Source organism: Blastomyces gilchristii (genome assembly GCF_000003855.2).
Source record: "Blastomyces gilchristii SLH14081 genomic scaffold supercont1.23, whole genome shotgun sequence".
Classification (NCBI taxonomy): Eukaryota; Fungi; Ascomycota; class Eurotiomycetes; order Onygenales; family Ajellomycetaceae; genus Blastomyces; species Blastomyces gilchristii.
In genome coordinates, this window is record NW_003101659.1 from 523,519 (window position 1) to 544,242 (window position 20,724).

The 20,724-nt window shown below is 47.6% G+C and overlaps 6 protein-coding genes across 6 annotated transcripts; 2 read left to right on the top strand and 4 right to left on the bottom strand.

The window, feature by feature from the left end:
• Window positions 1-44: 44 nt before the first annotated feature.
• On the bottom strand, window positions 45-2,012 carry BDBG_08385 (40S ribosomal protein S5). Its single transcript, XM_002621308.2, has 3 exons — window positions 1,696-2,012; window positions 1,239-1,422; window positions 45-1,104 (listed from the first exon to the last, which is right to left on the bottom strand). Exons 1-3 carry the CDS (start codon window positions 1,836-1,838, stop codon window positions 787-789), a joined length of 645 nt encoding a protein of 214 aa, XP_002621354.1. The 5' UTR covers window positions 1,839-2,012; the 3' UTR covers window positions 45-786.
• A 4-nt stretch (window positions 2,013-2,016) lies between these two features.
• Window positions 2,017-4,817, bottom strand: BDBG_08386 (Ser/Thr protein phosphatase). Its single transcript, XM_002621309.2, has 2 exons — window positions 4,015-4,817; window positions 2,017-3,882 (listed from the first exon to the last, which is right to left on the bottom strand). Exons 1-2 carry the CDS (start codon window positions 4,352-4,354, stop codon window positions 2,186-2,188), a joined length of 2,037 nt encoding a protein of 678 aa, XP_002621355.1. The 5' UTR covers window positions 4,355-4,817; the 3' UTR covers window positions 2,017-2,185.
• A 1,951-nt stretch (window positions 4,818-6,768) lies between these two features.
• On the top strand, window positions 6,769-9,063 carry BDBG_17741 (uncharacterized protein). Its single transcript, XM_031725391.1, has one exon. The coding sequence runs from the start codon at window positions 7,967-7,969 to the stop codon at window positions 8,504-8,506; it is 540 nt and encodes a 179-aa protein (XP_031580720.1). The 5' UTR covers window positions 6,769-7,966; the 3' UTR covers window positions 8,507-9,063.
• Window positions 7,578-9,998, bottom strand: BDBG_08387 (uncharacterized protein). The gene is made up of 2 exons (XM_031723538.1): window positions 9,823-9,998; window positions 7,578-9,761 (listed from the first exon to the last, which is right to left on the bottom strand). The coding sequence occupies exon 2, from the start codon at window positions 9,557-9,559 to the stop codon at window positions 8,924-8,926; it is 636 nt and encodes a 211-aa protein (XP_031580721.1). The 5' UTR covers window positions 9,560-9,761; window positions 9,823-9,998; the 3' UTR covers window positions 7,578-8,923.
• Window positions 9,999-10,121: 123 nt separating this feature from the next.
• Window positions 10,122-17,876, top strand: BDBG_08388 (AMP binding domain-containing protein). Its single transcript, XM_002621311.2, has 6 exons — window positions 10,122-10,648; window positions 10,724-10,746; window positions 11,008-14,831; window positions 14,920-15,129; window positions 15,189-15,792; window positions 15,872-17,876. The coding sequence occupies exons 1-6, from the start codon at window positions 10,589-10,591 to the stop codon at window positions 17,052-17,054; spliced, it is 5,904 nt and encodes a 1,967-aa protein (XP_002621357.1). The 5' UTR covers window positions 10,122-10,588; the 3' UTR covers window positions 17,055-17,876.
• BDBG_08389 (2-isopropylmalate synthase) lies at window positions 17,728-20,611 on the bottom strand. The gene is made up of 4 exons (XM_002621312.2): window positions 20,359-20,611; window positions 20,149-20,293; window positions 18,473-20,050; window positions 17,728-18,366 (listed from the first exon to the last, which is right to left on the bottom strand). The coding sequence occupies exons 1-4, from the start codon at window positions 20,364-20,366 to the stop codon at window positions 18,139-18,141; spliced, it is 1,959 nt and encodes a 652-aa protein (XP_002621358.1). The 5' UTR covers window positions 20,367-20,611; the 3' UTR covers window positions 17,728-18,138.
• Window positions 20,612-20,724: the final 113 nt, after the last annotated feature.

Genomic DNA, 20,724 nt, shown 5'->3' on the forward strand with positions numbered 1-20,724 from the left:
GATCTCAGTTGCTGATCCAATAGCCCTCTTAGCCTTCTGGCAATGGACACATGCATAAATTGGGCTTCAGGATATGAGAGTACCGTGATCATGAGCTTTTCTTAGAGATAGTAATATACATTCACACCTTATAACTTTCTAAATGTCGTCATGAAATGTCACTGGAATATTAAAATTTTGTTAGAATCTGGAACCTGAGATGAATAGTAGCTGATTTTCAGCTTAATCCAGATATGAAGAGGTAGGAGAACTTAGTTCGGTTCTTGATTTTATTCCGCTGTTCTCTATCGTTTTTCTGTTCTCTATTTTATTTCCTTGTCCTGTCATGTTGGCTTCATTCGTGTGGTTTTGTTGCATTTGGAGTTGATGTGATGCTGTCAAACGTCCCAGTGAACGAGGACAGCCTGACCTAGGGTAAACAGACTAATCGAGAAAATGGCGGACTTTTTCCTGTTCAATTGACAAAAGAAAAATTTCTTCATGATTCATTCAACTACGTAGAGGAACAATAAGCAAAAAGAAAAGAAAAATTGTCCCGTTGTGGAGTATTTCTGTTCTTTCAACAGACCCAGTCCAGATATAAAAATTTGGGTCCCTTTTTTAATTCTTTTGTGTTAAAAAAAAATCGCAGATGAACGTGAGAAATAAAATCCACCGAACACCGCAGATTATGGCAATAAACGCACACACACACGGAACATACACAAGAAACACCACATCCTCCCCGGCACGCCCCTCCACAACACAACCAGCAATAACCCCCCCCGGCCCCCAATTGCAAATCGTTTACCGATTGCTCTTGGCCACACGCTCCAGCTCGTCCTTCTTCTTGATGGCGTACGAGTTCGAGCTTCCCTTGGCGGCGTTGATCAGCTCTTCGGCAAGGCACTCAGCGATGCTCTTGACGTTGCGGAAAGCGGCCTCACGGGCACCAATGGTCAGGAGGGCAATGGCCTGGTTGACGCGGCGGAGAGGGGAGACGTCGACGGCCTGGCGACGGACGGTACCGGCGGAGCCAATTCTGGTGCTGTCTTCTCTGGGTCCGCAGTTGACGATGGCGTCGACAGCGACTTGGATGGGGTTTTGGTCGGTCATGATGTGGATCTATAGAGTAAACAAAAAAATTGGACCCGGTTAGAACTCAGATAACTCCCTCGATCAATTGTTTGATGTTCTTCTTTTGCTCCAATTACTCAGAGAAGGTGAGTTAGGGGTAGGATGTAATATCTTGCACGTACGATTTCGAAAGTGTGGGCAACAATGCGGACAGCCATGAGCTTCTTTCCGTTGTTACGGCCGTTCATCATCAGAGAGTTGGTGAGTCGCTCAATAATGGGGCATTGAGCCTTTCGGAATCGCTTGACAGCATATCGTCCGGCGGAGTGGGAGATGTAGACGGGCTGGCGGATTTGGATGTAGTCGCTGTATCGAGAGTTCCAGAAGTCAGCGCGCCTATACCACCAAATAGAAACAGAAACCAATTTGAACAATCGATAGCCCTGCGCATCCGTCATCCTCCCTCCCCCCGCCCTGCTTTCCTCCTATATCGATTGTTGACATTTTCATACTGTTCATCCCCAGCCAATACCGCGCATGCCACACCACACCTGTAACACCGCCCGCTCTCTTGAACAGAACTGAAATCACCGAAAAAATACAAGACTTCACACAAGTGCAGATGCAAAGCACACATACGTCAAAGACATATCCCGGACCTCAATATCCTCATAGCTCCATTTGTTGAAGAGCTTGACGCTGCCGATTTCAGCGGCAACTTCCTTAGGCAGGACTTGGTACCCCATGGGGCTTTCGACCTCGACTTCCCCGCTGTCGGACATGTTTTCGTTGTGTGGGTTTGGACGCCGTTGAACAACCTGGACGAGGGAAGGGGACGAAAGGGTGGGCGGGTGGAATTGTCGTCGTTGTCGTCGTCGTGTCGGCGTGTGTCGTCGTTCTCTTCGTCTTCCTTTTTTTTCCAAGGTCAGTGTTTGGTGAGGAATTTGAGGTGCGGGCTAAGCGAGGGTTAGTCAGCCATTTGTGGGCGATTTCTGAGGTTAGGGCAGCAATCACGTGTGTCTTCTTGGCAATTCTAGTCGCGTCCGATAAATGTCTTGGCATTGCATCTGAAGTCTATTTTACCATGTCCTCTTCATTATTGAGTATCTACGTCTATCTATATTATTTACTATGGCTCAAGCGCAACAGGGCAATCGGGAACCCCCTCCTTCCACACCATCTCCGCATATTTCATCAGAACCATATCCGCCGTAAAATCCGGTTGGGTATAAAGCTGCAAATCTTCCGCTGTATAACTGCCACCCGCCTGATTCACTGCCGGTAGCACGTAATTTTTCCCGATAAAACTGACAAATACTAGATCGACGTTCTCAGGCTCACTGCCGTCCGTAGGGAATGATGCATTCGCTTGAACATCATTTGGCTGCGGGAAATGGGGGATCATGGAGTGCGGCGTGTCATCGCCGTCCGTACCAAAGTCATCGGTCGTGGTATAGCCGGGGTAGATTTGAGTCTCGTCTTGTCGATGGCGAGTGATGGATCGTGGCTTGAGCAGATCTCTTCTCATTTGCCTCGACGTGATCAACGGGGGATCAACGCAGGATTCGCGGGCTGCTAGCATCGAGCTCGAGTATGTGTCCACTTCTGGATTGTCGCTGCGCTTTTTCTGGAAGGGCCCTGCATTTAAGATATCCAGGACCTGTTTTGCCTGCGTGTATGGTACTTCGGGGATGAACTGGAACGAATTTTTGAATGGACTGGTTATATAGGCGTCATCCAATGTAAACGGGCCTTTGATCAGGTCGAATCGTATGGACCCCGTGTTCGTAAGGATCAGACGTGGCTTATCAGCCCGCGACGGGTTGACAACAGTGGCAGCTAAGGCTTCTTCAAGAACCTTAAAGATATTTCCATCCTCGCCAAACGGTTTACAAGTGGCACAGTATGTCTTGGGCACACATGCAAGAACTGTAGATAGGTTATTGGCCTTGCGGAATTCAGTGATATCGCCTGTCACCCATTTCCCGAGATGAGTATCAAACTTGGGGTCTTGCGAACCAGCCGCGTGATACGCAAATGTGAGGCGATTCCAGTCTAAATACCGGCGAGAATACAGCATGCTTTGCTCTCCTTCCGGGCAACTATGTTTAGGAACCTGGCTCCATGCCGATTTCTTTACAATGGCTTTCCTTGAAGGGTTTGGTACGCCATGAGGCTTCATGCTGCCCTTGAAAGTAGGCGACTTTATTCCAGACATGGAGAGCCAGCCGACGGTTTCACAGTATCGACCCGACGCAAGGCCAGTTGAAGTCTCATCCCACACAACAAAGTCCCGAACATGTGCATGACCCCCGAATATTTGGATGGGCTTATCAGGTCGCATCCCGCGGATGGCCTGCTGGATGGTTGTAAGGGTGCTGCTGGGTTCGGTGTTTCTGACAGGATTGTGACCAATCACTACGAACAGGTCGACGTCTTTAGTCATGACAGCCTCAGTAAACCACTTTTCTTTAATCATATCCTCGGCCTTGGTAATCCTAGACACGTTTGAATTCTTCTGAAAATTGAAAAGCACGCCAAAGGCCATGATTCTCAGCCCGTAAGTGGTGGTGAAGTGGCGGTACTTGTGTCCCAAATCTACAAATTCTCCTGTGGCATCGTTGAGAATCTGCACGTTGCTGGTTAGATACCTCGGCCCGTATACGCTTGAGAAGTTTGCAAATGTATCATATGCGACCTCTGTAACATAGAGCTCATGGTTCCCGACAGTGAGCAAATCGTAATCGATCTGGGAGAATATATCTGTTGAATAGGCGCCGTTGGGGGTCGTTATATCGCTCAATCCATTGCCATCATGCAGGTCCCCTAGAACCAGAATCGGAGCCACGTTTAGATCCCGCTTTCAACTAAGCACTCGTATCAAACAGCAACAAAAACCAGCATTGACCTATATAATAACTGAACAGAGGGAAAGGGGATCAACAGAGATAAACGCACCAGTATCAACCACCAACAAATCAACTTTCAAGTCATGCGCCTTTTTCCGCATGTTCCTAATGAAGGAGACAAAGTCCCCCCAGTCCGCTCCATAGTTCTGTTCCTTCAGATGGCCGGCCAACCAGCCATGGGTGTCCGTCGTATGGATGAAATTAATCTGACCCCATTCGAGAGGACCCTTGGGCTTCGTCATCGCATTCAACGCTTCTGGCTGCATGCGACGGACCAATCTCTTATGGACATTGTAATCCGAGGGTCCATAGCAGGAGTCGCAGGCCCAAATGGGCGCCGCAATCCATGTTATTTGCAAGCCGAGGAGGGATAGAAGAGCCGTCAACATTTTTTCCTTTTCAAAGAATGAGGTTTATTGAGCGCTGCAATTGAAAAGAATGGGATTGTAGAGTCAATCCCCTTCACAGCCCTGTTAAAGACAACAACATGGAAAAAAGAAGTGTCAAAGCCCACTGATGAAATACAGCTTGCGTAGCTTATTCGAGTCCTATATTTCAGCCGCTGTTAAACGGCAATTAGGTAGGTTGTGACCCCAACCAGGCATGGCTAGATGACATGCACTATACTGTCGATCAGTGACTCAACTTTTCAACAAAAAAAAAGAGCTGAAAGCTCCCATTCAGGGCTAAATGCAGCAGTTCACGTGCGAGGATCTCAGGTTTGCAGTGATAATTCTGCTCTTGGCGCATTCTTTTGTAGCAGATCTTTGGCATGCGACCACCCACGTGAAGTTATGGTTGGATAAGCGCAGCAGTCCACTTTGATGCTGGCATGGTTTGGTGGGGACATAGTTACTACGCGGGCGGGTTCCAGTTGATTGCAGTGCGTGCCAACGCAGGCCAGAAAATAACTCAGTGTGGTTCCAACCCAATTTCAACTGCACTTCTGGTGTTTGGAGGTTCTGCCTCCTGCGTTGCGCTATGTATTCTTCTGTCAAATCAGGGGTTCTACCTGATCGTAAATTGACCACGAGGTTCAAATATACTAATTAAGAGATGTCTAAGCACGTAATATTGAATGCGGAGATGTAATTAGAACATTGACATTGATCAGCAGTCTTGTTGCTTATAATAAATAATACTACTAAGGCCTTCACAGCCATCAATATTGTGTTTATTATATAACTATAGTTAACTTACTTAATCTAGCTAGCGAGGGTTTCTATAATGTGGGACACCTGACTAAACTAACTTTACTAGATGCTTTAGACATATTCAGCACATCATCTCTACAACTCTCTCATAATATTGATTTTTCATATTTTTTGAGATTCCAACTCATTCTAGCTCTTTCTAATATTAATTCCAGCTTTTAACTCTCTAGTCCACACCTCTACACTAAGAAACTGGGTGTTGGGTGGGGTGGAGAGATGTATGTATGTAACTTAACTACTTTTTTTCAATGAGGTAAGTTAATAGTATTGCCATGGATCCAGGTCAAAATTGGGTTGTGACCAGAACTGACACATTCAACTATGATAGATAACCTGGTTTGGTGATCCAGACCAGGCACAGCCAGGCACTGCTAGCAGAGTTAAACTAGTAGTTAAGTTAGTGTTTTTACTTCATTCTGCCAGTAATTCCATCCATGATTGGTTTGGACAAAGTTGTCTTGGCCAAAGGTGGATTTGTTACAGGGCTAGGATCTAGACGAGCGCGGCTGTTCATCAGATAGATGTCTTACTCATGAATGTTGCTGCTGCTGCTGCTGCCATTGCTGCTACCTACAGGCGTTGTCGAATTCTTTTGGCTATCTTCTGTCCACTGTGTGCCCTATCTAAGCTTAACAGCGCTTCTGCACTGGGCGTTCAGTTAGAACATTCAATAACATTGTAGAGCAAGTCTATATCCATGATTTTCAAATACATACTCTATAGATGATATGGCATGAGCTTTTCCACTTACCTTTTGGCAACACTTTTTCCTCCACCGCATCGCTATTTTATAAGTAGTTATCGCTTATGCGAACAATATCGCGTCTTTAGTGACAAAATGATTGCCTTGTATCCTCTGGATACATAGCACGATTAGAGCCATACGTTGTAGTTAAGCGCCATTCATATAATAGCAAAGAGCTCCCAAAGCCATTAACTATTTATTCATCACCCTCTGGGACAGCGCCTGCGTTGTTTCAGCACAGGAGATAAACGCAGGAGGAGTACAGAGGAGTGGTCATATTTGTGCAGATCTGACAGGAAAAGTGGAGTGAAACGTTCCAAGTTGAGTTGGAGAAAGGATCTATCAGCTGTGTCGGGGGCCAGTCGGTGGAAGGATATCTATCGCTTGGATAAAAGATTGTTGAGCTAACTAAATGGTCATAAGTTTACTACTACTAATTACTCTGTGGTGATCTCACCAGCTGTCAGAAGATGTTTTCCATCTTCATTTTATTCGATTAACCGCCGGGTCCCCAGCCCCCCCTACACCGTACACAGGAAGCAGTCCCCCAATCAGGGCTGCGTCGCTTGCCGCATGCATTGAGTTACTTTAAAGAATGGTGTTGAATGGAATTAAAACTGCCAAGATCATGACTTTGAAAACAGATAAATACATAAAATAAATACATAAATCTGCTATCAGATCGAACCGTTCCGACACGAAATGCGGATCGATGAGATTTTTCAAAGCTAAATTCTTAGCCCCTGGAGCCCCGGAACCAAACCAATTGTGGCGTCTGCAGGACCTAGCATCAAGAAAATCTGAAAATGAATCATTTTCTTCAGAAATGATGTGAAAAATGATCAGATTTAATCTCTCTATTTATCAAAGAAAAACCAACTTTTCCATGTGCTTCTGGCGGCACAAGAACAGGAGCAGCGGAACCACAATAATAATAACCACAAATAAGAACCACAAGAATAGAAATACACACAAGAATAATCACTTAATTGAGCACATAGGAAAATACCACACACACAAATCATCACTTGAACACTTAACACTTGGAGAGATGTTGATTGTATTCTCTTTCTTGATGGATCGCGCGGCGGAGGTCGGATATATATATGCAGAGAAGCCCGGCGATGGGTTGTTCCAATCCGAGATCGCTCTGAGACCGAGATTCTCACTACACTATTCTATCTCTAGATTGATTGGTCTGAACACTTTTCATGTGTGGAAATGCCAGTTCCACGACTCCACGACTCCACGACTCCACGTCTTCTCGATATGCGTGCCGACGAACGCGCGACTTGGAAAGACGGGAGAACCTTGAAGCGGATCTAGAGGGCGGGCGACTTGGTGGTCTTTCGTGGTCACCCGTCTTCCATTACAACTGCGAAAGACGACGGAATCAGGACAAGATTGAAACTCATTGGAAGCGTTAATGTTCGCCACCAACGCGAGCATAGCTTATAAGTAAATACAACTCTTCCCACCCATACATATATCGGGCCTGAAGTCATTGGCTGTTGAGAAGCGATACACGAATATGGCACAACGGAGCATGTATCCGGAGCGACAAGCACTAATGTTCACCACCAATCCGAGCATTCGCAGTGCAGTATCTTGGTCTCAATGCATTCATGGTGCATCCTGCGACTGGTGAAAAATGCGATGCGTTGATTCCTATTGCTTTATTGGACGCTGGACACCGTATACGCCGATAGTTCTCAGGGAAATACATGTTCCAGTCTGCGCACAGGCACCTTCTTTACGTGAGACTCACGGCGGCGTGCCATAGAAACACCTCTAGGATTGTCTATATAAGATCACTCCGCTTTGTTCTACTTCCTGAATGTCTTCCAATCTAAAACAACTTACCTCGATTCTCTAGTTTCTATTCCACTGCTACCGTTATATCTTAATCTACATATAAGCTCCCTTCAAGGCGTCTTCTTCGTCTATAACCTATACACGTCGTTAGTTCCGACCTACTAAATTCAATCCTTTTTTCAACCGGCGGTTTCCACAGATTGGTCCAACGTCGATCTCAAGATATCATGGAACCCAACGGAATTTACGTCACTCTTTCCGTCAACGCGACGGAGTATCATTGGGGGATCTACGTCACCGGCGACGACCTGCGCCAGGGCGTTGCCGTTCACCACGCCAACAACAAGACAGGCGGTTGGTCTTACGAGCGCAAATATACCAACAATCTTGTTCGTTCAAAAATGTTAGCATTGGCACTGAGAGTCGGAACCGTTCCCCTGCCGCAGGGGCATGCCCAAATCGACCATATCTTGGGCGATCCGAGTATGATTTCGCAGGATTCGGGGTTTAGATGTAGAGCTTGGGCGATGGATGCTGTGGCACGGCTACATGATGCAGGCATTGTGAATGCACCAGATGTTTCAGAGGTGATGACCAAAGCATATGAAATTGCAAATGCAAATCGATCTAAGATAGAGCAAGGAATTTGTTGTTGCATCATTCTAGATGTATTGCCTTGGAGTTTTCTTTGTGATGTAGTGTTGTGCATGTACATGTACTTAGCTTGGATTTGCCTCGTTTTGTACACCTTTTACCCCAAGGCGTAGCCGCTACTGCTATAGCTTACGGACAAGTAAGCTACAAATACAGAGTGAAAACCTGTTGGAAAATATCGCGTATTTCGGACCGAATTTTTTACTGATCTTATTGTGCGTATCTTGTCTCTCAAACAAGTTCGCAACCAGATTTGCAGATTTACCTGCCTATGACCTCATGCGCTAAAGCTCTTATTCAATGCAACAAAACCTCGTGCTGGCTCTTCTTTCTGGTCTGAAATTGAGCAATTCAGACAAAAGAAATGGTTGCTACAAAAGATAAGAGAGTATGACGTGCTCAAGAAACTCTTTGAATTTTCAAAGTCTAAATCCCCACTTGTGGACCAACTGTTAAGAAACATAGGTTGGTGGTCGCTTAAGCACGCCACGGGCTTTAGAGACAAAGAAACACTCCATACAATAAGCAGGTCAGAAGGGACAGGTATGATCTCGGAGTATCTGTTCAGCTTTCAGTTCATCAGGGTATTCAGGAAATGCACTTTTCATTGTCTCCAACCAAAGTGTCCATACGCGCACAATATAACAGGCCTTGGTAAAATCCCAATACTCAGGATACCAACCTGCAAACTCCCAATCCACAAACCCAGATAATCTCCCATTGTGTATCAACACATTTGCCGGGTTGAGATCTGCATGTGCAAAGAAGACACGGTATGAGCGGGAATGCACATCTGTGACCATAGCTCTGTTAGTAGGGTCTGGAATTAGACCACACATATCCATCAGATGCTTGTTAAAATCTGTGATGTTGTCATAGGGTCCCGTGCTGCCGTCCTCATTGTTGATCCGACAATCCTGACACTCTCTGCCGAGTGAGCTGCAGATAAGGGGAGGATAGGGATTTGGGATGGACCGAATCTGCTCAATGTAATTCCCAAAATCGATACTGAACTGGTGCAGTTGGTCGGTGTTCATTGTCTGGAGACATTTCCCAGCAATGTCGCCCTCAATGCGAGTAGTCAACAGCCAACCTTCCTTTTTTGCTGGCAACTCTATGAAATCCAAAACCTGCGGCGCGTTCACTGTTGTGTATTTTGCAACCATTTTGAGCGCATGTGCTTCATACTGGACACGAAGAAGCCGGGACCGTTTGAGATACAGGTTGAAGGGTAACCGTTGGACATCGCGGACATGGTAGGTCCCACTACCATAAAGGTGCCCGCCAATTTGGTAGGAGAAGGTGATAAAGAAGAAGACGGACGGATTGCGGGATTAGATGGTAGAGTCGAAGTAGCATCACGGGCAACTGCGGCAACACGCTGAAATCAGCAAGTCATGGTGGATTTTGAGTGCAAAGGAATACGCACCTATGCTATGTCACACCACTCCAGCCACGACCCCCCAGACTACTCCGTACTCACTCCATCGATCGACGATGAGATACACAGTCTATTCTGTACTCCGTGCACCTTCATCGGTGGTTAAGTCCTTGGCTGTTGAGATACGAAGGTAGCGCCGATGGCAAGTCAGGAGGGAAGTTTCGTGCGCAACCAATGGTAGGTCGGATTAGTTATCATCTTGACAAACTGTGCAAAATTGGCTTTACAAATGTGGCTGTGCACCTGTTCTCTGTAATTCGAAAGTCATACCACCTGATTATTTCTCTGGCTTTTCTTGTTAGATAAAGGAACCCAAGTTCTACATATAGATATATTCATGGGTTTGGTTATCGTCAAAGTAAATGAGGAATGATGCCTCAAAACTGATGCCCAGAACATCCCACTACACTAGTTACCTACTGAGGAAATATCAGTTAAGCTCAGCCATTCCGCGAAACAAAGCGGCCTATCTTGCTTCAACCCCGCAAAAACGTTTGTGCGTCAGCCGCCGCGTGTTTCAGCCTCGAGGAGCGGGCTTGAGACAAACTCCGACCGCTTTGTCCCTGACACACGAGTTTCACCAACCCTATCTTCCCCCAAGTCGTGCGCACAACAACCGGCTGTGTTTCTCATCGACCTGGGCAGGCCGGTCCTCCGATGTCCTGAAATTCTGCTCCTGCTAATGCTCCATCAGTCAGTTCTCTGGGAGGTTTCGTTACTCTGACTGTTCCCTAGCCGCCAACTCGCCGCGATTATGGCTGAGGAGAACGCGGAGTTGCAGATCGCGCTGCGGCAGCTGGACCAGGAGTTGGAGGTGAGTACTACCGTGACATCCTGCAAGTTCTGGTTCCCATGACAGTGACTGATAAACATCCCGGGTTCCTTGTAGGACGGTGAGATCACTCAAAAAGGGTAAGCAAAATTTCCGTCGCTTCCATTCTTTCTGCCTATTCCCTCTTGTCTCTTCCTGCCCCCGGGGTCAGTGGTGCGCATGGTCCTAGCCGGTTAGACGCCGGTTAGACGCCGGTCGCTCTATGGCATTTGGTTTCAAAGACGACAAACAAGGAGGAGAAGTTAAAAGACAAGTGAGAACAAAAGGAAGATGAAGAAGGGAGGGGGGGTTGGTTTGTCAAAGCTTTTTGGTTTGTAGCATCTAGTTGACGTTTTATGAAGATACGAAAAGCGTCGCACCCTAATTCTATCCCACTACCTATCCTCGAATAACAGCAAGCGCGCAGATAGAGGCTTGAGAATCGGGAGTCCAACAGTTGCTGGCCATCGGGTCTCTCAACTTGGTATATACTCCCCTCCATCGTCGTCGCAAGGCAGTCGTCCTGCCAGTTCGACTCTGTCAGATGAACGCCGCCATTCGGACTCCCTGCCTGCCAATTTTATTGGTAGAGAGCAGGAACGCATAGCCACGGACAGCATGAGTGCAAGAGATTCTATTGGGAGTGCTTCCCATTCGATGCAAAGCGGGAACCAGTTGGCGCAAATCCAGGAAAGAGAACTGGGTTTTTCGTTCCGATCTGAGAGGCAGCCGTCGTCGGCGTCCTATGATTCTCTTTTCCTCCCTAAAGGTCCCGGCCAGCCGGGGAATAACGACTCCTCCCGATCAGGCACCCTACGAAGCCACAATTACGCATTTAACCCAACCGATCAGCCCGACTATGGCGATCCGCATGCTAGTGTGTACGGCCCGCCAGGTAGTAGCGGAGGGCCTACGCGACAGTCTACCATGCTCGACTCACAGCAGGCGTTTTTCTCGGACTTCGCGGGCCAACAAAGTGAGGATCACAGAGACAGCTACGGCGGCGGCTACCACCGATACTCAAGCCAGACCCAAACCGAACCTTTTTCTCCAACCGCCAATATGGCGCCACCATTCATGAATGCAGTCGACATGTCGCATGGGCCAGTCGTCGATCACCTGTTGCCCCTCGAACCCCGAGATGTGACCTGTGAAGTCCATGATCCTCACAATCCTAATGTTTCTATGTCGCAGTTCGATAATTTACCCGCAGTCGTGCGGCATCGTGCACGGACTCATCCAAAACAGCCAGCTTACTGGGTACTGGATCAGCGCGGAAAGGAAATCGCGTCAATTACATGGGAAAAGCTGGGGAGTCGGGCGGAGAAAGTTGCGCAAGTCATACGTGACAAAAGCAGCTTGTATCGAGGAGATCGGGTGGCGCTCATATACCGAGACGCTGAGGTGATTGAGTTTGCCGTTGCGATTCTGGGTTGTTTTATTGCAGGGGTGGTGGCTGTCCCGATCAACAATCTTGAAGATTACGCTAACCTCAACGTTATCCTCACATCTACCCAGGCTCATCTCGCTTTGACTACTGAGAACAACCTTAAAAACTTCCAGAGAGATATCACAACCCAGAAGCTCACTTGGCCCAGAGGAGTGGAATGGTGGAAGACTAATGAGTTTGGAAGTTACCATCCAAAGAAGAAAGATGATACTCCTGCCCTTGTTGTTCCTGACTTAGCCTATATCGAGTTCTCAAGAGCTCCTACTGGCGATTTGCGCGGAGTTGTGATGAGCCACCGAACAATAATGCACCAGATGACTTGCCTTAGTGCGATAGTGGCATCTGCATCTCCTGATGGCACACGCCAGGCCAAACCGCATGGTGAAACCTTAATCAGTTATCTTGATCCCAGACAGAGCATAGGTATGATCCTGGGTGTTCTTCTTACGGTGTACGGTGGGCATACCACTGTCTGGCTAGAAGCTCGGGCTGTCGAGACACCTGGTCTCTACGCTAGTTTAATCACCAAATACAGGGCTACACTTATGGCAGCCGATTACCCAGGCTTGAAACGTGCTGCTTACAATTACCAGCAAGATCCAATGGCAACTAGGAATTTCAAGAAGGGCACTGAGCCGAATTTCTCCAGCCTAAAGCTCTGTCTGATCGATGCTCTCACCGTCGACCCTGAATTCCATGAGATTTTGGCCGACAGATGGCTGCGTCCTCTTCGCAATCCGCGTGCCAGAGAGTTAGTTGCTCCAATGCTCTGCCTGCCCGAACATGGTGGCATGGTTATAAGCGTTCGCGATTGGCTTGGTGGTGAGGAGCGAATGGGATGTCCTCTTACGCACGAGATGGACCCTGCAGGACCAGCTGAATCAAATGAAACAAAGAAGGAGGAGAAGACTGAAACGTCTAAGCCCGGGTTTGGAAGCAGTTTGATTGGTGGAACTGCTGTTCCGACCCAAAAGGAGTCTAAAAGTGCTAGAGCTGATTTGGATGAGGTTCTACTTGACAAGGAGGCTCTTAAGAATAACGAAGTTGTCGTGTTGGCGATGGGGGAGGAAGCGCGGAAGCAGGCTGAAACCATGCCTAATACTGTTCGAGTTGGTGCTTTTGGATACCCTCTTCCCGATGCCACGTTGGCTATCGTTGATCCGGAGACTGGATTACTTTGCACTCCGAACATCATTGGCGAGATCTGGGTCGACTCACCTTCACTTTCGGGCGGCTTTTGGGCGCTACCGAAACATACTGAGGCGATATTCCATGCTCGACCCTATCGATTCCAGGGTGGTAGCCCTACTCCCATGGTTGTGGAGCCCGAATTTCTTCGCACTGGGCTTTTGGGATGTATTATCGAAGGCAAAATATTTGTTCTCGGCCTGTACGAAGACCGATTGCGCCAAAAGGTCGAGTGGGTTGAGCACGGAACAGAGGCTACAGAGCACCGCTATTTCTTCGTCCAACACCTGATTATCAGCATCATGAAGAATGTACCTAAAATCCACGACTGCTCGGCGTTCGATGTGTTTGTTAATGATGAGCATTTACCTGTCGTCCTTTTAGAATCTTACGCTGCTTCAACCGCACCGACCACCTCTGGAGGGCCGCCGAGACAACTAGACATAGCCCTCTTGGATTCGCTTGCTGAACGGTGTGCAGAGGTCCTGTACCAAGAGCATCACCTTCGGGTATTCTGCATCATGATCACTGCCCCGAACACGCTGCCACGAGTCACGAAGAACGGACGACAGGAAATTGGAAATATGTTATGCCGCAAAGAATTTGACAACGGTTCACTGCCGTGCGTCCATGTGAAGTTCGGCGTCGAAAGGTCTGTTTTGAACCTTCCCATCGGGGTTGATCCTGTAGGCGGAATATGGTCGCCCACGTCGTCGGCTGCTCGACAAGGTGCCCTTGTGATGCAGGACAAACAATACTCAGGCGTTGACTACCGAGATGTCGTGATGGACGACCGGACTTCTACCCCATTGAACAATTTCAACAGTATTGTTGACCTGCTGCAGTGGCGGGTTGCACAACAAGCGGAGGAACTTTCTTATTGTTCTATTGACGGGCGTGGTAGAGAGGGCAAGGGAATTACATGGAAGAAATTCGATACGAAGGTTGCAGGGGTTGCTATGTATCTGAAGAATAAGGTTAAACTCAAGCCTGGTGACCATGTCATTCTCATGTATACGCACTCTGAGGAGTTTGTTTACGCCGTCCATGCCTGTTTCTGTCTTGGCGTGGTTGCCCTACCAATGGCGCCTATCGACCAGAACCGCCTCTCAGAAGATGCTCCAGCATTCCTTCATCTAGTCGCCGACTTTCACGTCCGGGCAATTCTTGTCAATAGCGATGTAAACGATTTGTTGAAGCAAAAGGCAATTTCTCAACATATAAAACAGTCAGCCAATGTCCTTCGCATCAATCTTCCTTCCACGTACAATACGGGGAGGCCACCGAAGCAATCACACGGCTGCCGCCACCTTGGATTGACCATGAAACAGGAGTGGCTCCAGTCTGGCAAGCCGGCGATGGTTTGGACGTATTGGACCCCTGATCAAAGGAGAATGTCCGTCCATATTGGACATGATACAATTATGGGAATGTGTAAGGTGCAGAAGGAAACTTGCCAAATGACGAGCTCTCGCCCAGTGTTAGGTAGTGTCCGTAGTACGATAGGTCTCGGCTTCATACACACCTGTTTGATGGGGGTTTATGTCGGTAAGTTTTCCTCCTACGTTTGAGCTTACTTTTTCGTTCTTATCGCAATAATACCAATAAGGAGTTAAACTGATGGTGTAATGGATAGGTGCTCCGACTTACCTCTTCTCCCCCGTTGATTATGCCACTAATCCAATCTCCCTTTTCCTTGCATTGGCAAGGTACAAGATCAAAGACACTTATGCAACGAGTCAAATGTTGGATTACGCCATGGGCAGCATGGCCGCGAAGGGGTTCCAGTTGCATGAATTGAAGAATTTGATGATTGCATCTGACGGCAGACCCAGGGCGGATATTTGTACGTCCACCCCCCCCTGTCTTACAGTAGTTCGAGAGGCTAATTCCGACACCCCACAGATCAAAAAATTCGTTTGCATTTTGCCGCTGCAGGGCTCGACCGGACCGCTATCAACACAATCTACTCGCATGTTCTTAATCCTATGATTGTGTCCCGCTCTTACATGTGTATAGAGCCTATCGAGCTGTGGCTGGATACCAAGTACCTTCGTCAGGGCCTAATCTATCCTGTTGACCCGGACTCTGAGCCAAATGCTTTGCTAGTGCAAGATTCAGGGATGGTACCTGTGAGCACGCAAATCGCCATTGTCAACCCCGATACTTCTTGCCTTGCCCACGTGGGTGAGTATGGCGAAATCTGGGTCCAGTCTGAAGCGTGCGCAAAATCATTCTACGGGACGAAGCAGGAGTTTGACTTGGAGAGGTTTAGAGGTCGTGTGGTTGATGGAGACCCTTCAGCTGTCTATGTTCGCACTGGCGATTTGGGATTCTTGCATACTGTCACGCGGCCAATCGGTCCTGGCGGCCAACCGGTGGAGATGCAAGTTCTGTTTATTTTGGGAGGCATTGGGGAGACTTTTGAAATCAATGGTCTCAACCATTTCCCCGTGGACATTGAGTCGACAATTGAAAAATGTCATCGTAACGTCGTCCCTGGTGGAAGGTGGGTGTTATTTTTTATTTTTATTTTTTTTCTCCCTTTGATGTATTTATTAGGTTTTCGTCTGCTAACTGCCCCAAAGCGCCGTATTCCAAGCTGGCAATCTCGTGGTAGCTCTCATTGAAGTTACCCGAAAAGCATACTTAGCTTCTTTAGTCCCCGTGATCCTGAATGCAATTCTTAATGAGCATCAGGTTGTGGCAGATATTATTGCATTTGTGCCACGGGGTGATTTCCCTCGATCCCGCCTGGGTGAGAAGCAAAGAGGCAAGATTCTAGCTTCTTGGGTGACTCGAAAGATGCAAACCATTGCGCAGTTCAATATTCGCGACGGTGAAGGGTTCGACAGCCACCTCATAGACCTGCCTGAACGTACCCGGACAGCCCCTAGAGTTCCCAGCACCGCCGAAACCGGAAGTCGACATCCAACCCCGCATCAAGAACCTGAAGTCACTGCTCCGCCACGCCAAGTAGAGTCCGCCTCCGCTGTTGAACGTCCAGTCCCAGCAGAGCCTGCTGAATCCTTCACTCTGCCCGCAACCGCAGCTAGTCCTGAGCCCCGCGCAGCCTCGTTTCGCGAAAATGATGATAACCTGAACACTGCCCGCAACTCCTACAACCCCTTGAACTACGACTTCCCTTTCGACGATAAATCGAAAGACTTCTTTGATGATTATGAGTACGATGATGATGAACCTGCTGAAAGGCCCACTCGTCTGGCCATTGTGAACCCGGAAGAGCCCGACGACCAGGATAATAATAATAATAATAATAAGTACACCAGCCTTCCTGTTGCTGGTCCATTAGCCGCAGGAGATGTCCATTACCAGAATGATAATAATGGGGACGATGATCCACGCACAAGTTACGACCATTTTGATATCGACGCCTACTTATCAAGTGGCACTCCAGGTCAAAGCGCAGGTCAAAACCACCACCAGCACTCGCAGCAGCATCCTCAAGGCCCCATCCCGTCCTTGGACATCATCCCCCCCGAAAATAACCATAGCAATCCCAACCCGCATCCCGATAGCAGAGATTCACTTCCCAGCCAGCAGGCGAGATATAGCTATCTCCACCATCAACCGCAAATGGCAGGTTCTACGCATGGTTATGACCTTCCTCAAAACCAGGGCCATGGACAGCGGCAAGGCCAAAATCAATGTGACACCGACCAATATCGGCGGCAGGACTACTTGGGAAATGATTGGCCAGAGGAGGCGATATTGTATCAGAATCAGAGCCAGAATCAGGAGAGGCGATAATTAAGTCTTGTGCATATCACAGTTTCTCTTCAACATCGATTATGGAAAGGGTGATAATGAAACGCTTTTGGCCACATTTTGCTTCTTTGGTTGTTTTTACAGGCTATGTATGCCGCTATTTATCATTTTAAAATGTTGTTCGGGCGTGAAACGCGTTGCCTTTTTGGAGGGAAGAAGTATTAATTTGAGTTTTCCCCATGTATATGACCCCGTTGTTTTTGTGTTTTTTAAATATACTCCCCAATATATCCCTGCGTTAAAGTTCCTTGACCCCAACTATCTCTATATGATGAATTGCTGTGCTGTACATACATCCCATGCGCATCGTTCTGAGGTAGTTTGGCATTTTCATGCTTGTTGGCCTCTTTTTTTGCTATTAGACTATGATTTTTATTTTTATTTTAATTGGTGTAGGGTCGAGGGGTCTTCTTCATCTATGATTCCCTATTTATCTAATGACTATAGGATCTTGCAAGTTTTACTATGGCTACCGGCCGGAGAAATCTAATCCGCGCATGGGATTGCAATACAAAGCTTTTTTTCTTTCTTATAGATCCTCCGCGTCTAGCCGCTGGATATGGTCATGCGATCACTAGCAGGCTGGGCATAACGATAGGAGAGGTAGATCGCTGTGGTGCGGGTATAAATTTCTAGAAGTATCAAAATGTTTTTGAAGTACAGATTATGAGTCAAAGTTCAAAAAAAAAAAGGGAGAAAAGAATGAATTATTAAAAAATTAAATCGTAAAAATTCGTCGACCCTTAAATCCCGTTGGGGCCTATTCTTATCCATATCGCATTGCATGCTTTTATCTCCGTGAATCAAGCAATTTCCAAAGCTTGCTTTTTAGACGTAACCAGAAAAAATCAAGAAAAAAAAAATATATCCGTAGACGATTTGACCGAACAGGATATAAAAATTTTTATGAGTGTGATTCCCAATATGACGAACAAAATTTTCGCCCTACCCTACTTATTATCATGATGCTTGAAGGCCCTTCTCTCTATCTTATGCCTGCCTTTCTTGCGTATAAATAAGTTTCTCTTCTTCTTCTTAAAGAAAAAATAAAAGAAGAAGAAGATGGTTATCCTTGCTTTACAGAACCCAGGTTATTCGCCTGGGCTTCCAGTTTCTCGATATCCACCTTTTGCTGCGCAAGTGCTACGCCAACATTAGCGTTGTCGGGTACCAAAGCTCGGGCTGGTCCGGTATGGCCTTGCATCTGCTCCAGAGCTTCAAGATCTGCTTCTGTAAGTGGTTTTACATTGGCGGGGCGGAATGGCGCGGGGGTAGATGCCCGAGACGTGAGGAACTGTATCAGCAAGAAAAACAAAAGCAATTACGTTGTTAGTTGGGGTTGACTGGATCGGCGGGAATGGGGATTAAGAATGTTAACGAAATTGGGGTAGTGGGCTTACGGAGCTAGCAGCGCTCAGAAGCGCAGTCAAACTCGCCTGGACAACGTCCTGGTGGATACCAACACCCCAGACCTTGTCTGGACTACATGAGGACGTGCACTCGATGTATGTTGCGGCTTTGGTGTTTTTATGGGCCCCGATAGCGTGTTCCTTGTAGTCGACAACGTCGAGGTCAATGCCTAGGGATTTTAGGGCGTTCGCGAGGGAAGAAATGGCACCGGTGCCGACGCCGACGATGGCGTGTTGCATACCGTCGATTTCAATAATGCCAGCAAAGCGTCGCTTGAGGTTCTTGGTGTTGAGTGCTTTACCGGGCTCTGGAGGTGCGGGGGACTGTGAACGGTCGGTGGTGATGTTGTAGTCTACCAGGGAGAAACGGGCGTTTTGCTTGAGATGGTAGGCCTCTTCAAAAAGGGAGACGATTTCTTTGGGCAGGAGCTCACGGCCAAGCTTGTCGGCTTGCTTCTGAATGACTTTGCTGAATGCAACTTGTAGCCCGCGGGGAAGATCCAGTTCAAGACTGCGGAGGATAACCCAGGCAACGCCACCTTTGCCACTCTGTGAGTTGACACGGATGATGGCTTCGTAGTTGCGACCGATATCTTCTGGGTCAATGGGGAGGTAGGGTATTTGCCACCTATCCTCGCCCGTTGCGTTGGTCTTTTCACGAAGCTGGAAGCCCTTCTTGATAGCATCTTGATGACTGCCGCTGAAGGCGCAAACGACCAATTGTCCACCATAAGGCCATCTTTCATTCACTGGGATTTTGTTGCTTTCCTCCACTACCTTTATAATGGAGTTGATATCTGAGAAATCCACCCCTGGGGAGATTCCCTGTGTATAGAGGTTGAGGGCCAGAGTGACTAAATCGACGTTTCCGGTTCGTTCTCCATTTCCGAACAAGGTGCCTTCAACCCGCTGAGCACCAGCCATCTGTGCCAACTCTGCTGCTGCAATTGCGCATCCGCGGTCATTATGCGGATGTAGAGATACGCAGACTTTCTCTCTCTCGGAGATGCGTGTCGAGAAGTACTCAATTTGATCCGCATAAACGTTGGGGGTGGACATTTCGACGGTAGCAGGAAGGTTAAAGATGAGTGGCGCTTCTTCTGTTGGCTCCCAAGCGGCTTTCACTGCCTCACAAACTTCGAGGACGAAATCAGGATCCGTATCTGAAAAGGTTTCAGGTGAAAACTCGAAAAGCCACTCGGTTCCTGCAGTTGAAGGGTCGTCCTTTGTGATCGAACGAGCGTACTTCGTGCATCGTACAGCCATCTCCAAGCTCTCTTGTTTCGACATGCCGAATACTATTCTGCGGAAGCATTCGCTTGTTGCAAGGTAGAGATGAAGGATGGCCTTTTTGGCCCCTTTGAGGGAATCAACTGTCCGTCGAATGAAGTCTTCCCGGCAAGGGCAAAGAACTTGTAGCCAAACATCGTCTGGTACCTCATCGGGGTTCTCGATAAGACGTCGAGTGAAATCATAATCTGTTTGCGAAGCTGATGGAAATGAGATCTCAATTTCCTTGTATCCAATCTCTACAAGCATTCTGAAATACCGAAGCTTTTGGTCCCCATCCTGAAAGCCGTCCAATACACTGGTTAGTCTAGTTATTTGATGGACGAAAAGAAAAGAATAAGCTTTTGAGCCGAGGAGCATCTCAATTTCATACGAACCATGGGGTCGACCAAGCTCTGGTTGCCATCTCTGAGGTCAGTAGCCAACCACCGGGGGGGCTTGTCCAGCGTCTTTGAAGGCCATTGCCGATTGGGAAGATCCAAGGGCTTGAAGCGCCTATATTTTTTCGAGGGGTCCTTAAGCCTAATTGGGCAGTGTTAGCTTTCAAGTTCAGCATGCGCTATAATAGGAGGGGGGTATAACCCTACATTGGCATCGTGAATGATTAAACTGCGTTGTTCCTGGTTAAGCTGGGCGGGGGAGGAGGGGTGGTGAGGGGTGTTACTGATTAAGCTGCGGGTGTGGATAGAAGAGGGATATAATAATAACGCCTAACAAGGGACTTATACCAACGAAACCCAAGCAATCAACGGGCAACTATTAGAAAGAATGGTCTTTTAAGTAGATAATGAAGACTCAGAGATTGTTATTATATTCCCTTCGCCGCAATGAGTCAGTGGCGTTCACCGCAAATTTTCTGCAGCCGAAATCGGATTGCGGGGAGATGCCGATGAGTCAGCACGGAATCCTTCCACGTGACCGCTTCTGCCCTAATTGATGCTTTCAGGAAATCA

Bases quoted from the DNA above. Each gene is read 5' to 3' on its own strand.
- BDBG_08388 (XM_002621311.2), top strand. From the start codon at position 10,589: ATGGCTGAGGAGAACGCGGAGTTGCAGATCGCGCTGCGGCAGCTGGAC. The intron at 10,649-10,723 runs GTGAGTACTACC...GGTTCCTTGTAG, and splicing joins AGCTGGACCAGGAGTTGGAG to GACGGTGAGATCACTCAAAA. The intron at 10,747-11,007 runs GTAAGCAAAATT...CGTTTTATGAAG, and splicing joins GGTGAGATCACTCAAAAAGG to ATACGAAAAGCGTCGCACCC.
- BDBG_17741 (XM_031725391.1), top strand. From the start codon at position 7,967: ATGGAACCCAACGGAATTTACGTCACTCTTTCCGTCAACGCGACGGAG.
- BDBG_08389 (XM_002621312.2), bottom strand. The intron at 20,051-20,148 runs GTTCGTATGAAA...GACGGCTTTCAG, and splicing joins AGAGCTTGGTCGACCCCATG to GATGGGGACCAAAAGCTTCG. The intron at 18,367-18,472 runs GTAAGCCCACTA...TTGCTGATACAG, and splicing joins TTCTGAGCGCTGCTAGCTCC to TTCCTCACGTCTCGGGCATC.
- BDBG_08386 (XM_002621309.2), bottom strand. From the start codon at position 4,354: ATGTTGACGGCTCTTCTATCCCTCCTCGGCTTGCAAATAACATGGATT. The intron at 3,883-4,014 runs GTGCGTTTATCT...TTCTGGTTCTAG, and splicing joins TTTGTTGGTGGTTGATACTG to GGGACCTGCATGATGGCAAT.
- BDBG_08387 (XM_031723538.1), bottom strand. From the start codon at position 9,559: ATGGTTGCAAAATACACAACAGTGAACGCGCCGCAGGTTTTGGATTTC.
- BDBG_08385 (XM_002621308.2), bottom strand. From the start codon at position 1,838: ATGTCCGACAGCGGGGAAGTCGAGGTCGAAAGCCCCATGGGGTACCAA. The intron at 1,423-1,695 runs GTATGTGTGCTT...CTCTCGATACAG, and splicing joins GTCCGGGATATGTCTTTGAC to CGACTACATCCAAATCCGCC. The intron at 1,105-1,238 runs GTACGTGCAAGA...TTTACTCTATAG, and splicing joins TTGCCCACACTTTCGAAATC to ATCCACATCATGACCGACCA.